Here is an 18313-nt window from a genome sequence, read left to right as displayed (position 1 = left end):
ACTTCAGCATGTCACAGTAACCTCAGCATGTCACAGTAACTTCAGCATGTCACAATAACCTCAGGACACACAGTAACCTCAGTACGTCACAGTAACCTCAGCACGTCACAGTAACCTCAGCATGTCACAGTAACTTCAGCATGTCAGAGTAACTTCAGCATGTCACAGTAACTTCAGCATGTCACAGTAACCTCAGGACACACAGTAACCTCAGGACACACAGTAACCTCAGGACACACAGTAACCTCAGGACACACAGTAATCTCAGGACACACAGTAACCTCAGGACACACAGTAACCTCAGGACACACAGTAACCTCAGCATGTCACAGTAACCTCAGCATGTCACAGTAACCTCAGGACACACAGTAACCTCAGGACACACAGTAACCTCAGCATGTCACAGTAACCTCAGCATGTCACAGTAACCTCAGCATGTCACAGTAACCTCAGCATGTCACAGTAACCTCAGCATGTCACAGTAAACTCAGCATGTCACAGTAACCTCAGCATGTCACAGTAACCTCGTTACACACATTAACCTCAGCATGTCACAGTAACCTCAGCATGTCACAGTAACCTCAGCATTTCACAGTAACCTCAGCATGTCACAGTAACCTCAGTATGTCACAGTAACCTTAGTACACACAGTAGCCTCAGTACACACAGAAACCTCAGCATGCCACAGTAACCTCAGCATGCCACAGTAACCTCAGCATGTCACAGTAACCTCAGCATGTCACAGTAACTTCAGCATGTCACAGTAACCTCAGCATGTCACAGTAACTTCAGCATGTCACAATAACCTCAGGACACACAGTAACCTTAGGACACACAGTAACCTCAGGACACACAGTAACCTCAGCAAGTCACAGTAACCTCAGTAGGTCACAGTAACCTCAGCATGTCACAGTAACCTCAGTACACACAGTAACCTCAGTATGTCACAGTAACCTCAGTATGTCACAGTAACCTCAGTACACACAGTAACCTCAGTACACACAGTAACCTCAGTACGTCACAGTAACCTCAGCACGTCACAGTGACCTCAGCATGTCACAGTAACTTCAGCATGTCACAGTAACTTCAGCATGTCACAGTAACTTCAGCATGTCACAGTAACCTCAGGGCACACAGTAACCTCAGGACACACAGTAACCTCAGGACACACAGTAACCTCAGGACACACAGTAACCTCAGGACACACAGTAACCTCAGGACACACAGTAACCTCAGGACACACAGTAACCTCAGCATGTCACAGTAACCTCAGCATGTCACAGTAACCTCAGGACACACAGTAACCTCAGGACACACAGTAACCTCAGCATGTCACAGTAACCTCAGCATGTCACAGTAACCTCAGTATGTCACAGTAACCTCAGCATGTCACAGTAACCTCAGCATGTCACAGTAAACTCAGCATGTCACAGTAACCTCAGCATGTCACAGTAACCTCGTTACACACATTAACCTCAGCATGTCACAGTAACCTCAGCATGTCACAGTAACCTCAGCATTTCACAGTAACCTCAGCATGTCACAGTAACCTCAGCATGTCACAGTAACCTCATTATACACATTAACCTCAGCATTTCACAGTAACCTCAGCATGTCACAGTAACCTCAGCATGTCACAGTAACCTCAGTACACACATTAACCTCAGCATGTCACAGTAACCTCAGCATGTCACAGTAACCTCAGCATGTCACAGTAACCTCAGTACACACAGTAACCTCAGTACACACAGTAACCTCAGTACACACAGTAACCTCAGTGCAAACAGTAACCTCAGTGCACACAGTAACCTCAGTGCACACAGTAACCTCAGTGCACACAGTAACCTCAGTGCACACAGTAACCTCAGTACACACAGTAACCTCAGCATGTCACAGTAACCTCAGCATGTCACAGTAACCTCAGCATGTCACAGTAACCTCAGCATGTCACAGTAACCTCAGTATGTCACAGTAACCTCAGTACACACAGTAACCTCAGTAAACACATTAACCTCAGTATGTCACAGTAACCTCAGTACACACAGTAACCTCAGTACACACAGTAACCTCCGTGCAAACAGTAACCTCAGTGCACACAGTAACCTCAGGACACACAGTAACCTCAGTGCACACAGTAACCTCAGTACACACAGTAACCTCAGCATGTCACAGTAACCTCAGCATGTCACAGTAACCTCAGTATGTCACAGTAACCTCAGTATGTCACAGTAACCTCAGTATGTCACAGTAACCTCAGTACACACAGTAACCTCAGTACACACAGTAACCTCAGTACACACTGTAGCCTCAGTACACACAGTAACCTCAGCAGGCCACAGTAACCTCAGCATGTCACAGTAACTTCAGCATGTCACAGTAACCTCAGGACACACAGTAACCTTAGGACACACAGTAACCTCAGGACACACAGTAACCTCAGGACACACAGTAACCTCAGGACACACAATAACCTCAGGACACACAGTAACCTCAGGACACACAGTAACCTCAGGACACACAGTAACCTCAGGACACACAGTAACCTCAGCAAGTCACAGTAACCTCAGTAGGTCACAGTAACCTCAGCATGTCACAGTAACCTCAGTACACACAGTAACCTCAGTACACACAGTAACCTCAGTACACACAGTAACCTCAGTATGTCACAGTAACCTCAGTACACACAGTAACCTCAGTATGTCACAGTAACCTCAGTACACACAGTAACCTCAGTACACACAGTAACCTCAGTACGTCACAGTAACCTCAGCACGTCACAGTAACCTCAGCATGTCACAGTAACTTCAGCATGTCACAGTAACTTCAGCATGTCACAGTAACCTCAGGACACACAGTAACCTCAGGACACACAGTAACCTCAGGACACACAGTAACGTCAAGACACACAGTAACCTCAGGACACACAGTAACCACAGGACACACAGTAACCTCAGGACACACAGTAACCTCAGGACACACAGTAACCTCAGCATGTCACAGTAACCTCAGCATGTCACAGTAACCTCAGGACACACAGTAACCTCAGGACACACAGTAACCTCAGCATGTCACAGTAACCTCAGCATGTCACAGTAACCTCAGCATGTCACAGTAACCTCAGCATGTCACAGTAAACTCAGCATGTCACAGTAACCTCAGCATGTCACAGTAACCTCAGCATGTCACAGTAACCTCATTACACACTTTAACCTCAGCATGTCACAGTAACCTCAGCATGTCACAGTAACCTCAGCATGTCACAGTAACCTCAGCATGTCACAGTAACTTCAGCATGTCACAGTAACCTCAGCATGTCACAGTAACTTCAGCATGTCACAATAACTTCAGCATGTCACAATAACCTCAGGACACACAGTAACCTTAGGACACACAGTAACCTCAGGACACACAGTAACCTCAGCAAGTCACAGTAACCTCAGCATGTCACAGTAACCTCAGCATGTCACAGTAACTTCAGCATGTCACAGTAACCTCATTATGTCACAGTAACTTCAGCATGTCACAATAACCTCAGGACACACAGTAACCTTAGGACACACAGTAACCTCAGGACACACAGTAACCTCAGCAAGTCACAGTAACCTCAGTAGGTCACAGTAACCTCAGCATGTCACAGTAACCTCAGTACACACAGTAACCTCAGTACACACAGTAACCTCAGTATGTCACAGTAACCTCAGTACACACAGTAACCTCAGTACACACAGTAACCTCAGTATGTCACAGTAACCTCAGTACACACAGTAACCTCAGTACACACAGTAACCTCAGTACGTCACAGTAACCTCAGCACGTCACAGTGACCTCAGCATGTCACAGTAACTTCAGCATGTCACAGTAACTTCAGCATGTCACAGTAACTTCAGCATGTCACAGTAACCTCAGGACACACAGTAACCTCAGGACACACAGTAACCTCAGGACACACAGTAACCTCAGGACACACAGTAACCTCAGGACACACAGTAACCTCAGGACACACAGTAACCTCAGGACACACAGTAACCTCAGGACACACAGTAACCTCAGCATGTCACAGTAACCTCAGCATGTCACAGTAACCTCAGGACACACAGTAACCTTAGGACACACAGTAACCTCAGGACACACAGTAACCTCAGCAAGTCACAGTAACCTCAGTAGGTCACAGTAACCTCAGCATGTCACAGTAACCTCAGTACACACAGTAACCTCAGTACACACAGTAACCTCAGTATGTCACAGTAACCTCAGTACACACAGTAACCTCAGTACACACAGTAACCTCAGTATGTCACAGTAACCTCAGTACACACAGTAACCTCAGTACACACAGTAACCTCAGTACGTCACAGTAACCTCAGCACGTCACAGTGACCTCAGCATGTCACAGTAACTTCAGCATGTCACAGTAACTTCAGCATGTCACAGTAACTTCAGCATGTCACAGTAACCTCAGGACACACAGTAACCTCAGGACACACAGTAACCTCAGGACACACAGTAACCTCAGGACACACAGTAACCTCAGGACACACAGTAACCTCAGGACACACAGTAACCTCAGGACACACAGTAACCTCAGGACACACAGTAACCTCAGCATGTCACAGTAACCTCAGCATGTCACAGTAACCTCAGGACACACAGTAACCTCAGGACACACAGTAACCTCAGCATGTCACAGTAACCTCAGCATGTCACAGTAACCTCAGCATGTCACAGTAACCTCAGCATGTCACAGTAACCTCAGCATGTCACAGTAACCTCAGCATGTCACAGTAAACTCAGCATGTCACAGTAACCTCAGCATGTCACAGTAACCTCGTTACACACATTAACCTCAGCATGTCACAGTAACCTCAGCATGTCACAGTAACCTCAGCATTTCACAGTAACCTCAGCATGTCACAGTAACCTCATTACACACATTAACCTCAGCATGTCACAGTAACCTCAGCATGTCACAGTAACCTCAGCATGTCACAGTAACCTCAGGACACACAGTAACCTCAGTATGTCACAGTAACCTCAGTATGTCACAGTAACCTTAGTACGTCACAGTAACCTCAGCACGTCACAGTAACCTCAGCACGTCACATTAACCTCAGCATGTCACAGTAACCTCAGCATGTCACAGTAACCTCAGCATGTCACAGTAACCTCAGCATGTCACAGTAACCTCAGTATGTCACAGTAACCTCAGTATGTCACAGTAACCTCAGTACGTCACAGTAACCTCAGTACGTCACAGTAACCTCAGCACGTCACAGTAACCTCAGCACGTCACAGTAACTTCAGCATGTCACAGTAACTTCAGCATGTCACAGTAACCTCAGTACACACATTAACCTCAGCATGTCACAGTAACCTCAGCATGTCACAGTAACCTCAGCATGTCACAGTAACCTCAGTACACACATTAACCTCAGCATGTCACAGTAACCTCAGCATGTCACAGTAACCTCAGCATGTCACAGTAACCTCAGTACACACAGTAACCTCAGTACACACAGTAACCTCAGTACAAACAGTAACCTCAGTGCACACAGTAACCTCAGTGCACACAGTAACCTCAGTGCACACAGTAACCTCAGTGCACACAGTAACCTCAGTGCACACAGTAACCTCAGTGCACACAGTAACCTCAGTACACACAGTAACCTCAGCATGTCACAGTAACCTCAGCATGTCACAGTAACCTCAGCATGTCACAGTAACCTCAGCATGTCACAGTAACCTCAGTATGTCACAGTAACCTCAGTACACACAGTAACCTCAGAACACACATTAACCTCAGTATGTCACAGTAACCTCAGTACACACAGTAACCTCAGTACACACAGTAACCTCAGTGCACACAGTAACCTCAGGACACACAGTAACCTCAGGACACACAGTAACCTCAGTGCACACAGTAACCTCAGTACACACAGTAACCTCAGCATGTCACAGTAACCTCAGCATGTCACAGTAACCTCAGTATGTCACAGTAACCTCAGTATGTCACAGTAACCTCAGTATGTCACAGTAACCTCAGTACACACAGTAACCTCAGTACACACAGTAACCTCAGTACACACTGTAGCCTCAGTACACACAGTAACCTCAGCATGCCACAGTAACCTCAGCATGTCACAGTAACTTCAGCATGTCACAGTAACCTCAGGACACACAGTAACCTTAGGACACACAGTAACCTCAGGACACACAATAACCTCAGGACACACAGTAACCTCAGGACACACAGTAACCTCAGGACACACAGTAACCTCAGGACACACAGTAACCTCAGGACACACAGTAACCTCAGCAAGTCACAGTAACCTCAGTAGGTCACAGTAACCTCAGCATGTCACAGTAACCTCAGTACACACAGTAACCTCAGTACACACAGTAACCTCAGTATGTCACAGTAACCTCAGTACACACAGTAACCTCAGTACACACAGTAACCTCAGTACGTCACAGTAACCTCAGCACGTCACAGTAACCTCAGCATGTCACAGTAACTTCAGCATGTCACAGTAACTTCAGCATGTCACAGTAACCTCAGGACACACAGTAACCTCAGGACACACAGTAACCTCAGGACACACAGTAACGTCAAGACACACAGTAACCTCAGGACACACAGTAACCTCAGGACACACAGTAACCTCAGGACACACAGTAACCTCAGGACACACAGTAACCTCAGGACACACAGTAACCTCAGCATGTCACAGTAACCTCAGCATGTCACAGTAACCTCAGGACACACAGTAACCTCAGGACACACAGTAACCTCAGCATGTCACAGTAACCTCAGCATGTCACAGTAACCTCAGCATGTCACAGTAACCTCAGCATGTCACAGTAACCTCAGCATGTCACAGTAAACTCAGCATGTCACAGTAACCTCAGCATGTCACAGTAACCTCATTACACACATTAACCTCAGCATGTCACAGTAACCTCAGCATGTCACAGTAATCTCAGCATGTCACAGTAACCTCAGCATGTCACAGTAACCTCATTACACACATTAACCTCAGCATGTCACAGTAACCTCAGCATGTCACAGTAACATCAGCATGTCACAGTAACATCAGCATGTCACAGTAACCTCAGTATGTCACAGTAACCTCAGTATGTCACAGTAACCTCAGTACGTCACAGTAACCTCAGTACACACAGTAACCTCAGTACGTCACAGTAACCTCAGCCCGTCACAGTAACCTCAGCATGTCACAGTAACTTCAGTATGTCACAGTAACCTCAGTACACACAGTAACCTCGGTATGTCACAGTAACCTCAGTACACACAGTAACCTCAGTACACACAGTAACCTCAGTACGTCACAGTAACCTCAGCACGTCACAGTAACCTCAGCATGTCACAGTAACTTCAGCATGTCACAGTAACTTCAGCATGTCACAGTAACTTCAGCATGTCACAGTAACCTCAGGACACACAGTAACCTCAGGACACACAGTAACCTCAGGACACACAGTAACCTCAGGACACACAGTAACCTCAGGACACACAGTAACCTCAGGACACACAGTAACCTCAGCATGTCACAGTAACCTCAGCATGTCACAGTAACCTCAGGACACACAGTAACCTCAGGACACACAGTAACCTCAGCATGTCACAGTAACCTCAGCATGTCACAGTAACCTCAGCATGTCACAGTAACCTCAGCATGTCACAGTAAACTCAGCATGTCACAGTAACCTCAGTATGTCACAGTAACCTCAGTACACACAGTAACCTCAGTACACACAGTAACCTCAGTACGTCACAGTAACCTCAGCACGTCACAGTAACCTCAGCATGTCACAGTAACTTCAGCATGTCACAGTAACCTCAGGACACACAGTAACCTCAGGACACACAGTAACCTCAGGACACACAGTAACGTCAAGACACACAGTAACCTCAGGACACACAGTAACCTCAGGACACACAGTAACCTCAGGACACACAGTAACCTCAACATGTCACAGTAACCTCAGCATGTCACAGTAACCTCAGCATGTCACAGTAACCTCAGGACACACAGTAACCTCAGGACACACAGTAACCTCAGCATGTCACAGTAACCTCAGCATGTCACAGTAACCTCAGCATGTCACAGTAACCTCAGCATGTCACAGTAACCTCAGCATGTCACAGTAAACTCAGCATGTCACAGTAACCTCAGCATGTCACAGTAACCTCATTACACACATTAACCTCAGCATGTCACAGTAACCTCAGCATGTCACAGTAACCTCAGCATGTCACAGTAACCTCAGCATGTCACAGTAACCTCAGCATGTCACAGTAACCTCATTACACACATTAACCTCAGCATGTCACAGTAACCTCAGCATGTCACAGTAACATCAGCATGTCACAGTAACATCAGCATGTCACAGTAACCTCAGTATGTCACAGTAACCTCAGTATGTCACAGTAACCTCAGTACGTCACAGTAACCTCAGTACACACAGTAACCTCAGTACGTCACAGTAACCTCAGCACGTCACAGTAACCTCAGCATGTCACAGTAACTTCAGTATGTCACAGTAACCTCAGTAGTCACAGTAACCTCGGTATGTCACAGTAACCTCAGTACACACAGTAACCTCAGTACACACAGTAACCTCAGTACGTCACAGTAACCTCAGCACATCACAGTAACCTCAGCATGTCACAGTAACTTCAGCATGTCACAGTAACTTCAGCATGTCACAGTAACTTCAGCATGTCACAGTAACCTCAGGACACACAGTAACCTCAGGACACACAGTAACCTCAGGACACACAGTAACCTCAGGACACACAGTAACCTCAGGACACACAGTAACCTCAGGACACACAGTAACCTCAGGACACACAGTAACCTCAGCATGTCACAGTAACCTCAGCATGTCACAGTAACCTCAGGACACACAGTAACCTCAGGACACACAGTAACCTCAGCATGTCACAGTAACCTCAGCATGTCACAGTAACCTCAGCATGTCACAGTAAACTCAGCATGTCACAGTAACCTCAGCATGTCACAGTAACCTCATTACACACATTAACCTCAGCATGTCACAGTAACCTCAGCATGTCACAGTAACCTCAGCATGTCACAGTAACCTCAGCATGTCACAGTAACCTCAGCATGTCACAGTAACCTCATTACACACATTAACCTCAGCATGTCACAGTAACCTCAGCATGTCACAGTAACCTCAGCATGTCACAGTAACATCAGCATGTCACAGTAACCTCAGGACACACAGTAACCTCAGTATGTCACAGTAACCTCAGTACGTCGCAGTAACCTCAGTACGTCACAGTAACCTCAGCACGTCACAGTAACCTCAGCACGTCACAGTTACCTCAGCACGTCGCAGTAACCTCAGCACGTCGCAGTAACCTCAGCACGTCGCAGTAACCTCAGCATGTCACAGTAACCTAAGTATGTCACAGTAACCTCAGTATGTCACAGTAACCTCAGTACACACAGTAACCTCAGTACGTCACAGTAACCTCAGCATGTCACAGTAACTTCAGCATGTCACAGTAACCTCAGGACACACAGTAACCTTAGGACACACAGTAACCTTAGGACACACAGTAACCTCAGGACACACAGTAACCTCAGGACACACAGTAACCTCAGGACAAACAGTAACCTCAGGACACACAGTAACCTCAGGACACACAGTAACCTCAGGACACACAGTAACCTCAGGACACACAGTAACCTCAGGACACAGTAACCTCAGGACACACAGTAACCTCAGGACACACAGTAACCTCAGTACACACAGTAACCTCAGTACACACAGTAACCTCAGGACACACAGTAACCTCAGCAAGTCACAGTAACCTCAGTAGGTCACAGTAACCTCAGTACACACAGTAACCTCAGTACACACAGTAACCTCAGTATGTCACAGTAACCTCAGTATGTCACAGTAACCTCAGTACACACAGTAACCTCAGTACACACAGTAACCTCAGTGCAAACAGTAACCTCAGTGCACACAGTAACCTCAGGACACACAGTAACCTCAGTGCACACAGTAACCTCAGTACACACAGTAACCTCAGCATGTCACAGTAACCTCAGCATGTCACAGTAACCTCAGTATGTCACAGTAACCTCAGTATGTCACAGTAACCTCAGTACACACAGTAACCTCAGTACACACTGTAGCCTCAGTACACACAGTAACCTCAGCATGCCACAGTAACCTCAGCATGTCACAGTAACTTCAGCATGTCACAGTAACCTCAGGACACACAGTAACCTTAGGACACACAGTAACCTCAGGACACACAGTAACCTCAGGACACACAGTAACCTCAGGACACACAGTAACCTCAGGACACACAGTAACCTCAGGACACACAGTAACCTCAGGACACACAGTAACCTCAGGACACACAGTAACCTCAGGACACACAGTAACCTCAGGACACACAGTAACCTCAGGACACACAGTAACCTCAGCAAGTCACAGTAACCTCAGTAGGTCACAGTAACCTCAGCATGTCACAGTAACCTCAGTACACACAGTAACCTCAGTACACACAGTAACCTCAGTATGTCACAGTAACCTCAGTACACACAGTAACCTCAGTATGTCACAGTAACCTCAGTACACACAGTAACCTCAGTACGTCACAGTAACCTCAGCACGTCACGGTAACCTCAGCATGTCACAGTAACTTCAGCATGTCACAGTAACTTCAGCATGTCACAGTAACCTCAGCATGTCACAGTAACCTCAGGACACACAGTAACCTCAGGACACACAGTAACCTCAGGACACACAGTAACCTCAGCATGTCACAGTAACCTCAGCATGTCACAGTAACCTCAGGACACACAGTAACCTCAGGACACACAGAAACCTCAGCATGTCACAGTAACCTCAGCATGTCACAGTAACCTCAGCATGTCACAGTAACCTCAGCATGTCACAGTAAACTCAGCATGTCACAGTAACCTCAGCATGTCACAGTAACCTCATTACACACATTAACCTCAGCATGTCACAGTAACCTCAGCATGTCACAGTAACCTCAGGATGTCACAGTAACCTCAGCATGTCACAGTAACTTCAGCATGTCACAGTAACCTCAGCATGTCACAGTAACCTCATTACACACATTAAACAGCATGTCACAGTAACCTCAGCATGTCACAGTAACCTCAGCATGTCACAGTAACATCAGCATGTCACAGTAATCTCAGGACACACAGTAACCTCAGTATGTCACAGTAACCTCAGTATGTCACAGTAACCTCAGTATGTCACAGTAACCTCAGTACGTCACAGTAACCTCAGTACGTCACAGTAACCTCAGTACGTCACAGTAACCTCAGCACGTCACAGTAACCTCAACACGTCGCAGTTACCTCAGCACGTCGCAGTAACCTCAGCACGTCGCAGTAACCTCAGCACGTCACAGTAACCTCAGTATGTCACAGTAACCTCAGTATGTCACAGTAACCTCAGTACACACAGTAACCTCAGTACGTCACAGTAACCTCAGCACGTCACAGTAACCTCAGCATGTCACAGTAACTTCAGCATGTCACAGTAACTTCAGCATGTCACAGTAACCTCAGTACACAAATTAACCTCAGCATGTCACAGTAACCTCAGCATGTCACAGTAACCTCAGCATGTCACAGTAACCTCAGTACACACATTAACCTCAGCATGTCACAGTAACCTCAGTACACACAGTAACCTCAGTGCACACAGTAACCTCAGTGCACACAGTAACCTCAGTGCACACAGTAACCTCAGTACACACAGTAACCTCAGCATGTCACAGTAACCTCAGCATGTCACAGTAACCTCAGCATGTCACAGTAACCTCAGTATGTCACAGTAACCTCAGTACACACAGTAACCTCAGTACACACAGTAGCCTCAGTACACACAGTAACCTCAGCATGCCACAGTAACCTCAGCATGTCACAGTAACTTCAGCATGTCACAGTAACATCAGGACACAGAGTAACCTTAGGACACACAGTAACCTCAGGACACACAGTAACCTCAGGACACACAGTAACCTCAGGACACACAGTAACCTCAGGACACACAGTAACCTCAGGACACACAGTAACCTCAGGACACACAGTAACCTCAGGACACACAGTAACCTCAGTAGGTCACATTAACCTCAGTACACACAGTAACCTCAGTACACACAGTAACCTCAGTATGTCACAGTAACCTCAGTATGTCACAGTAACCTCAGTACACACAGTAACCTCAGTACACACAGTAACCTCAGGACACACAGTAACCTCAGGACACACAGTAACCTCAGCATGTCACAGTAACCTCAGCATGTCACAGTAACCTCAGGACACACAGTAACCTCAGGACACACAGAAACCTCAGCATGTCACAGTAACCTCAGCATGTCACAGTAACCTCAGCATGTCACAGTAACCTCAGTATGTCACAGGAACCTCAGTATGTCACAGTAACCTCAGTATGTCACAGTAACCTCAGTACACACAGTAACCTCAGTACACACAGTAGCCTCAGTACACACAGTAACCTCAGCATGCAACAGTAACCTCAGCATGTCACAGTAACTTCAGCATGTCACAGTAACCTCAGGACACACAGTAACCTTAGGACACACAGTAACCTCAGGACACACAGTAACCTCAGGACACACAGTAACCTCAGGACACACAGTAACCTCAGGACACACAGTAACCTCAGGACACACAGTAACGTCAGTACACACAGTAACCTCAGTAGGTCACAGTAACCTCAGTAGGTCACAGTAACCTCAGTATGTCACAGTAACCTCAGTATGTCACAGTAACCTCAGTATGTCACAGTAACCTAAGCAGGTCACAGTAACCTCAGCAGGTCACAGTAACCTCAGCAGGTCACAGTAACCTCAGCAGGTCACAGTAACCTCAGCAGGTCACAGTAACCTCAGCAGGTCACAGTAACCTCAGCATGTCACAGTAACCTCAGCATGTCACATTAACCTCAGGACACACAGTAACCTCAGGACACACAGTAACCTCAGGACACACAGTAACCTCAGGACACACAGTAACCTCAGGACACACAGTAACCTCAGGACACACAGTAACCTCAGGACACACAGTAACCTCAGGACACACAGTAACCTCAGGACACACAGTAACCTCAGGACACACAGTAACCTCAGGACACACAGTAACCTCAGTAGGTCACAGTATCCTCAGTAGGTCACAGAAACATCAGTATGTCACAGAAACATTAGTATGTCACAGTAACCTCAGTATGTCACAGTAACCTCAGTATGTTACAGTAACCTCAGTACACACAGTAACCTCAGTACACACAGTAACCTCAGTACACACAGTAACCTCAGTACACACAGTAACCTCAGTACACACAGTAACCTCAGTACACACAGTAACCTCAGTACACACAGTAACCTCAGTACACACAGTAACCTCAGTACACACAGTATCCTCAGTATGTCACAGTAACCTCAGTATGTCACAGTAACCTCAGCACACACTGTAACCTCAGCACACACTGTAACCTCAGCACACACTGTAACCTCAGTATGTCACATTAACCTCAGTACACACAGTAACCTCAGTACACACAGTAACCTCAGTACACACAGTAACCTCAGTACACACAGTAACCTCAGTACACACAGTAACCTCAGTACACACAGTAACCTCAGTACACACAGTAACCTCAGTTCACACAGTAACCTCAGTTCACACAGTAACCTCAGCATGTCACAGTAACCTCAGCATGTCACAGTAACTTCAGCATGTCACAGTAACCTCAGTACACACAGTAACCTCAGTACACACAGTAACCTCAGTACACACGTAACCTCAGTATGTCACAGTAACCTCAGCATGTCACAATATCCTCCTAAATCCTACCTTATCACAAACAGGAAAGGTTTACACTTCTTAATGAAGTTTGGAAATGCATTACCACTTCTCCCATCCTGTTCCCATTTCCCAGAGTTCCTTTCTCTTACCTGGAGATAGGCATCTGGAGGTGTTTCTTCCTCACTCTCACCAGCTCAGCCATCCACCCACAGTCACAGTAAGGCAAAGCCCTTACAGACCCACAGTTTGACACTGTCTGCACAACCCAATGGTTCTGTCCTTTACAATCCTAAGCACAGAGCTCAGGCGTAGTGACACAAAGCACAGAGAGAGAGAGAGAGAGAGTACACTCTCCTGAAAATATCTAGATAGTAAAAAAGTCTCTCAGATAGCCTACTGTTCAACAGAACCACCCAAGGTTTTCTGTCCCGAGAAACACTTTTGGTACACCCCAGCCTGCGTAGCTTGCACCCATCTGTGGGGACCTAACTGAACTGTGATAGGTCTAGGCCAAAGTGTGTAAGTTATGTGAAGGAAGCAGGGTTAGAGAGAGGGAGAGAGAGAGAGAGAGAGAGATGGGGGAAGGAGAGAGAGAGAGAGCGCGAGAGAAAGAGATGGGGGAAGGAGAGAGAGTTGAGAGAGAGAGAGTTGAGAGAGCGAGTGGGAGAGAGAGAGAGAGAGAGAGTGAGATGGGGGGGAAGGAGAAGGAGAGAGTAAAATAGAGAACCGAGCCAACTTCACTGATGGGGTGTTGACTGCTATGCTTTCAAGGCAGTGTGTGTACTCTAAATCCCAATGAGAATTTTCCACTGCACTGGCAGAGCACAGACCAAAGTCTTTTTCACTACAGGACCTGTAGTGACCAAACCAAAATAAACCAATGTATACTGTCCTCCAAAGCCACCCACAACAATTCAAACTGCTATTCGATTACCCAGAAAAACAAATCAACCGTACTTGTCAAATGAAAACATACAACGATAACCTGAGGCTTCATGTTACATTACAACACAGTACAGCAGTTTCTTTGAATTCTGCACATTTCTCATAAAAACGACAACATCCCAGGTGTGGAGGCTGAAACTACTCTTCCAGTGTGGAGGCTGAAACTACTCTTCCAGTATGGAGGCTGATACTACTCTTCCAGTGTGGAGGCTGAAACTACTCTTCCAGTGTGGAGGCTGATACTACTCTTCCAGTGTGGAGGCTGAAACTACTCTTCCAGTATGGAGGCTGATACTACTCTTCCAGTGTGGAGGCTGAAACTACTCTTCCAGTGTGGAGGCTGATACTACTCTTCCAGTGTGGAGGCTGAAACTACTCTTCCAGTGTGGAGGCTGATACTACTCTTCCAGTGTGGAGGCTGAAACTACTCTTCCAGTGTGGAGGCTGAAACTACTCTTCCAGTGTGGAGGCTGATACTACTCTTCCAGTGTGGAGGCTGAAACTACTCTTCCAGTGTGGAGGCTGAAACTACTCTTCCAGTGTGGAGGCTGATACTACTCTTCCAGTGTGGAGGCTGAAACTACTCTTCCAGTATGGAGGCTGAAACTACTCTTTCAGTGTGGAGGCTGATACTACTCTTCCAGTATGGAGGCTGATACTACTCTTCCAGTGTGGAGGCTGAAACTACTCTTCCAGTGTGGAGGCTGATACTACTCTTCCAGTGTGGAGGCTGATACTACTCTTCCAGTGTGGAGGCTGAAACTACTCTTCCAGTGTGGAGGCTGATACTACTCTTCCAGTGTGGAGGCTGAAACTACTCTTCCAGTGTGGAGGCTGATACTACTCTTCCAGTGTGGAGGCTGAAACTACTCTTCCAGTGTGGAGACTGATACTACTCTTCCAGTATAGTGGAATCTTCAAATCAAAGAGATTCTAGTCATTTACAAGATCCGAAAATGAATTAAATTCAGGTTTTAAACGTGAGTACTTCTGTGGCATACATACATCACGTATTTCTTCAATTAATGAAGCCTCATTTTATAGCTGTGGGGATGTGAGAGCTACCGGGGAAATATCCAGTCTGAGTGACTTCCCCTGGTTGCTTGTCTTTCTTGGTGGCTGGGTCACTCCCATGCTCCTTGACGTGCCTCTTCAATTCACAGTGCATGACTGCATTTAACGTTGAGGGTTGATTTCCTCAAGTCGATCACTTTAAAAAAAGCTTTTTTTGTTTTGTTTTTCTATTGGAGAAATGACATTGTGACGTACGTTGTGTCTAGGAAACAAAAAAGACACGTTGAAGTCGATTTACAGGTTTCAACATCTGTCTGGGGTATTATAATTATTTTACATTCAAAAGCAATTTCAATTAGTTTATTATATGTTTGACGTGTAACCAAAAATGATTTACATGTTGGCATCAGGTTGGTCGGGGAAATAATCACCATCGCAAAAGGGCAAACGTTTTTAAATAAGATCATTCATCTTTATTTTCCCGCTGGATAAAATGACTTTAGTAGAAGTAGTAGCAAAAAAAAAAAAAAAAACGGCAGAGTGGGAGGAGTCTAACCAGTGTTGGTTAGCCAAGGCTTCTCAGGCTTCTCAGTGTCTCAAGGCTTCCCAGGCTTCTCAGTGTCTCAGTGTCTCAAAGCTTCTCAGTGTCTCAGTGTCTCAAAGCTTCTCAGTGTCTCAAAACTTCTCAGGCTTCTCAGTGTCTCAAAGCTTCTCAGTGTCTCAAGTCTTCTCAGGCTTCTCAGTGTCTCAAGGCTTCTCAGTGTCTCAAAGCTTCTCAGTGTCTCAAGGCTTCTCAGGCTTCTCAGTGTCTCAAGGCTTCTCAGGCTTCTCAGTGTCTCAAGGCTTCTCAGGCTTCTCAGTGTCTAAAGGCTTCTCAGTGTCTCAAAGCTTCTCAGTGTCTCAAGGCTTCTCGGGCTTCTCAGTGTCTCAAGGCTTCTCAGGCTTCTCAGTGTCTCAAGGCTTCTCAGTGTCTCAAGGCTTCTCAGGCTTCTCAGTGTCTCAAAGCTTCTCGGTGTCTCAAGGCTTCTCAGGCTTCTCAGTGTCTCAAGGCTTCTCAGGCCTCTCAGTGTCTCAAAGCTTCTCAATGTCATCTGATTTCAATTAGAATGTTAGATCTGATTTCATAACGGCTGCGTTACATCCTCCACACGTAGTCCGAATTAAACATGATTGATCTCGTTTCATAATGATTGGCACGACATCCTCTTCATCTAGTCTGAAAGACTGTTGGATATCCTCCTCAACACGTTTGATTTAAACACGATTGATCTGATTTCATACTGACTGCATAGCATCCTCTTCCTCTAGTCTGAATTAAACATGTTAGTGAGGGCCTGTCCACTCCCTTCATCCCCCAGAGTGAGTGAGTGCCCCCTCTCAGAGCAGACATAATTCACTGATATTTACTTTTACTGGAGAGAGACTTGATTTCATATCTCTATAAATCCCAGAGGCATGGGAACATTTAGTCCAAGTATAAAAATGTTATGAGGATTTAGCATTTCCAGTGATGCACTGGGCCGCACGCACTACCCTCTGTAGTGCCTTGCGGTCAGAGGCCGAGCAATTGCCATACCAGGCGGTGATGCAACCAGTCAGGTTGCTCTCGATGTTGCAGCTGTAGAACGTTTTGAGGATCTCAGGATCCATGCCAAATCGTTTTAGTTTCCTGAGGGAGAATAGGCGTTGTCGTGCCCTCTTCACGACTGTCTTGGTGTGTTTGGACTAGAGGTTGACCGATTCATCGGAATGGCCGATTAATTACGTCCGATTTCAAGTTTTCATAACAATCGGAAATCGGTATTTTTGGACACCGATTTGGCCATTTATTATTTAACTAGGCAAGTCAGTTAAGAAAACATTCTTATTTTCAATGACGGCCTAGGAACAGTGGGTTAACTGCCTTGTTCAGGGGCAGAACGACAGATTTTTACCTTGTCAGCTCGGGGATTCAATCTTGCAACCTTACAGTTAACTAGTCCAACGCTCTGCCACCTCCTCCCATTGCACTCCACGAGGAGACTGCCTGTTACGCGAATGCAGTAAGAAGCCAAGATAAGTTGCTAGCAAGCATTAGACTTATCTTATAAAAAACAATCAATCAATCAATCATAATCACTAGTTAACTACACATGGTTGATGATATTACTAGTTTATCTAGCGTGTCCTGCGCTGCATATAATCAATGCAGTGCGCATTCGCGGAAAAAGGACTGTCGTTGCTCCAACGTGTAGTTAACCATAAACATCAATTCCTTTCTTCAAATCAATACACAGTGGTATATATTTTTAAACCTGCATATTTAGCTAAAATAAATCCAGGTTAGCAGGCAATATTAACCAGGTGAAATTGTGTCACTTCTCTTGCGTTCATTGCACGCAGAGTCAGAGTATATGCGATAATAATAAATGTTTTGTTTTCTAAATGATAGTTTCCGGATTTGACCATATTAATGACCAAAGGCTCGTATTTCTGTGTGT

At 45.9% G+C, this 18313-nt stretch overlaps 1 protein-coding gene across 1 annotated transcript in view; it reads right to left on the bottom strand.

Moving 5' to 3' along the window:
- The window catches only part of LOC110494792 (calcium/calmodulin-dependent 3',5'-cyclic nucleotide phosphodiesterase 1B), a 72625-nt gene extending 58153 nt beyond the window's left edge, over nt 1-14472 (bottom strand). Inside the window, exon 1 of the mRNA XM_036950902.1 lies at nt 14024-14472. Coding sequence (XP_036806797.1) covers nt 14024-14076 — 53 coding nt within the window. The 5' untranslated portion in view covers nt 14077-14472. The remainder of the gene's footprint in view (nt 1-14023) is intronic.
- Between the last annotated feature and the right edge of the window lie 3841 nt (nt 14473-18313).

The sequence above is a fragment of the Oncorhynchus mykiss genome, chromosome 17, assembly GCF_013265735.2.
Source record: "Oncorhynchus mykiss isolate Arlee chromosome 17, USDA_OmykA_1.1, whole genome shotgun sequence".
NCBI classification, from domain to species: Eukaryota; Metazoa; Chordata; class Actinopteri; order Salmoniformes; family Salmonidae; genus Oncorhynchus; species Oncorhynchus mykiss.
This window is presented reverse-complemented; position numbering and strand designations above follow the sequence as displayed.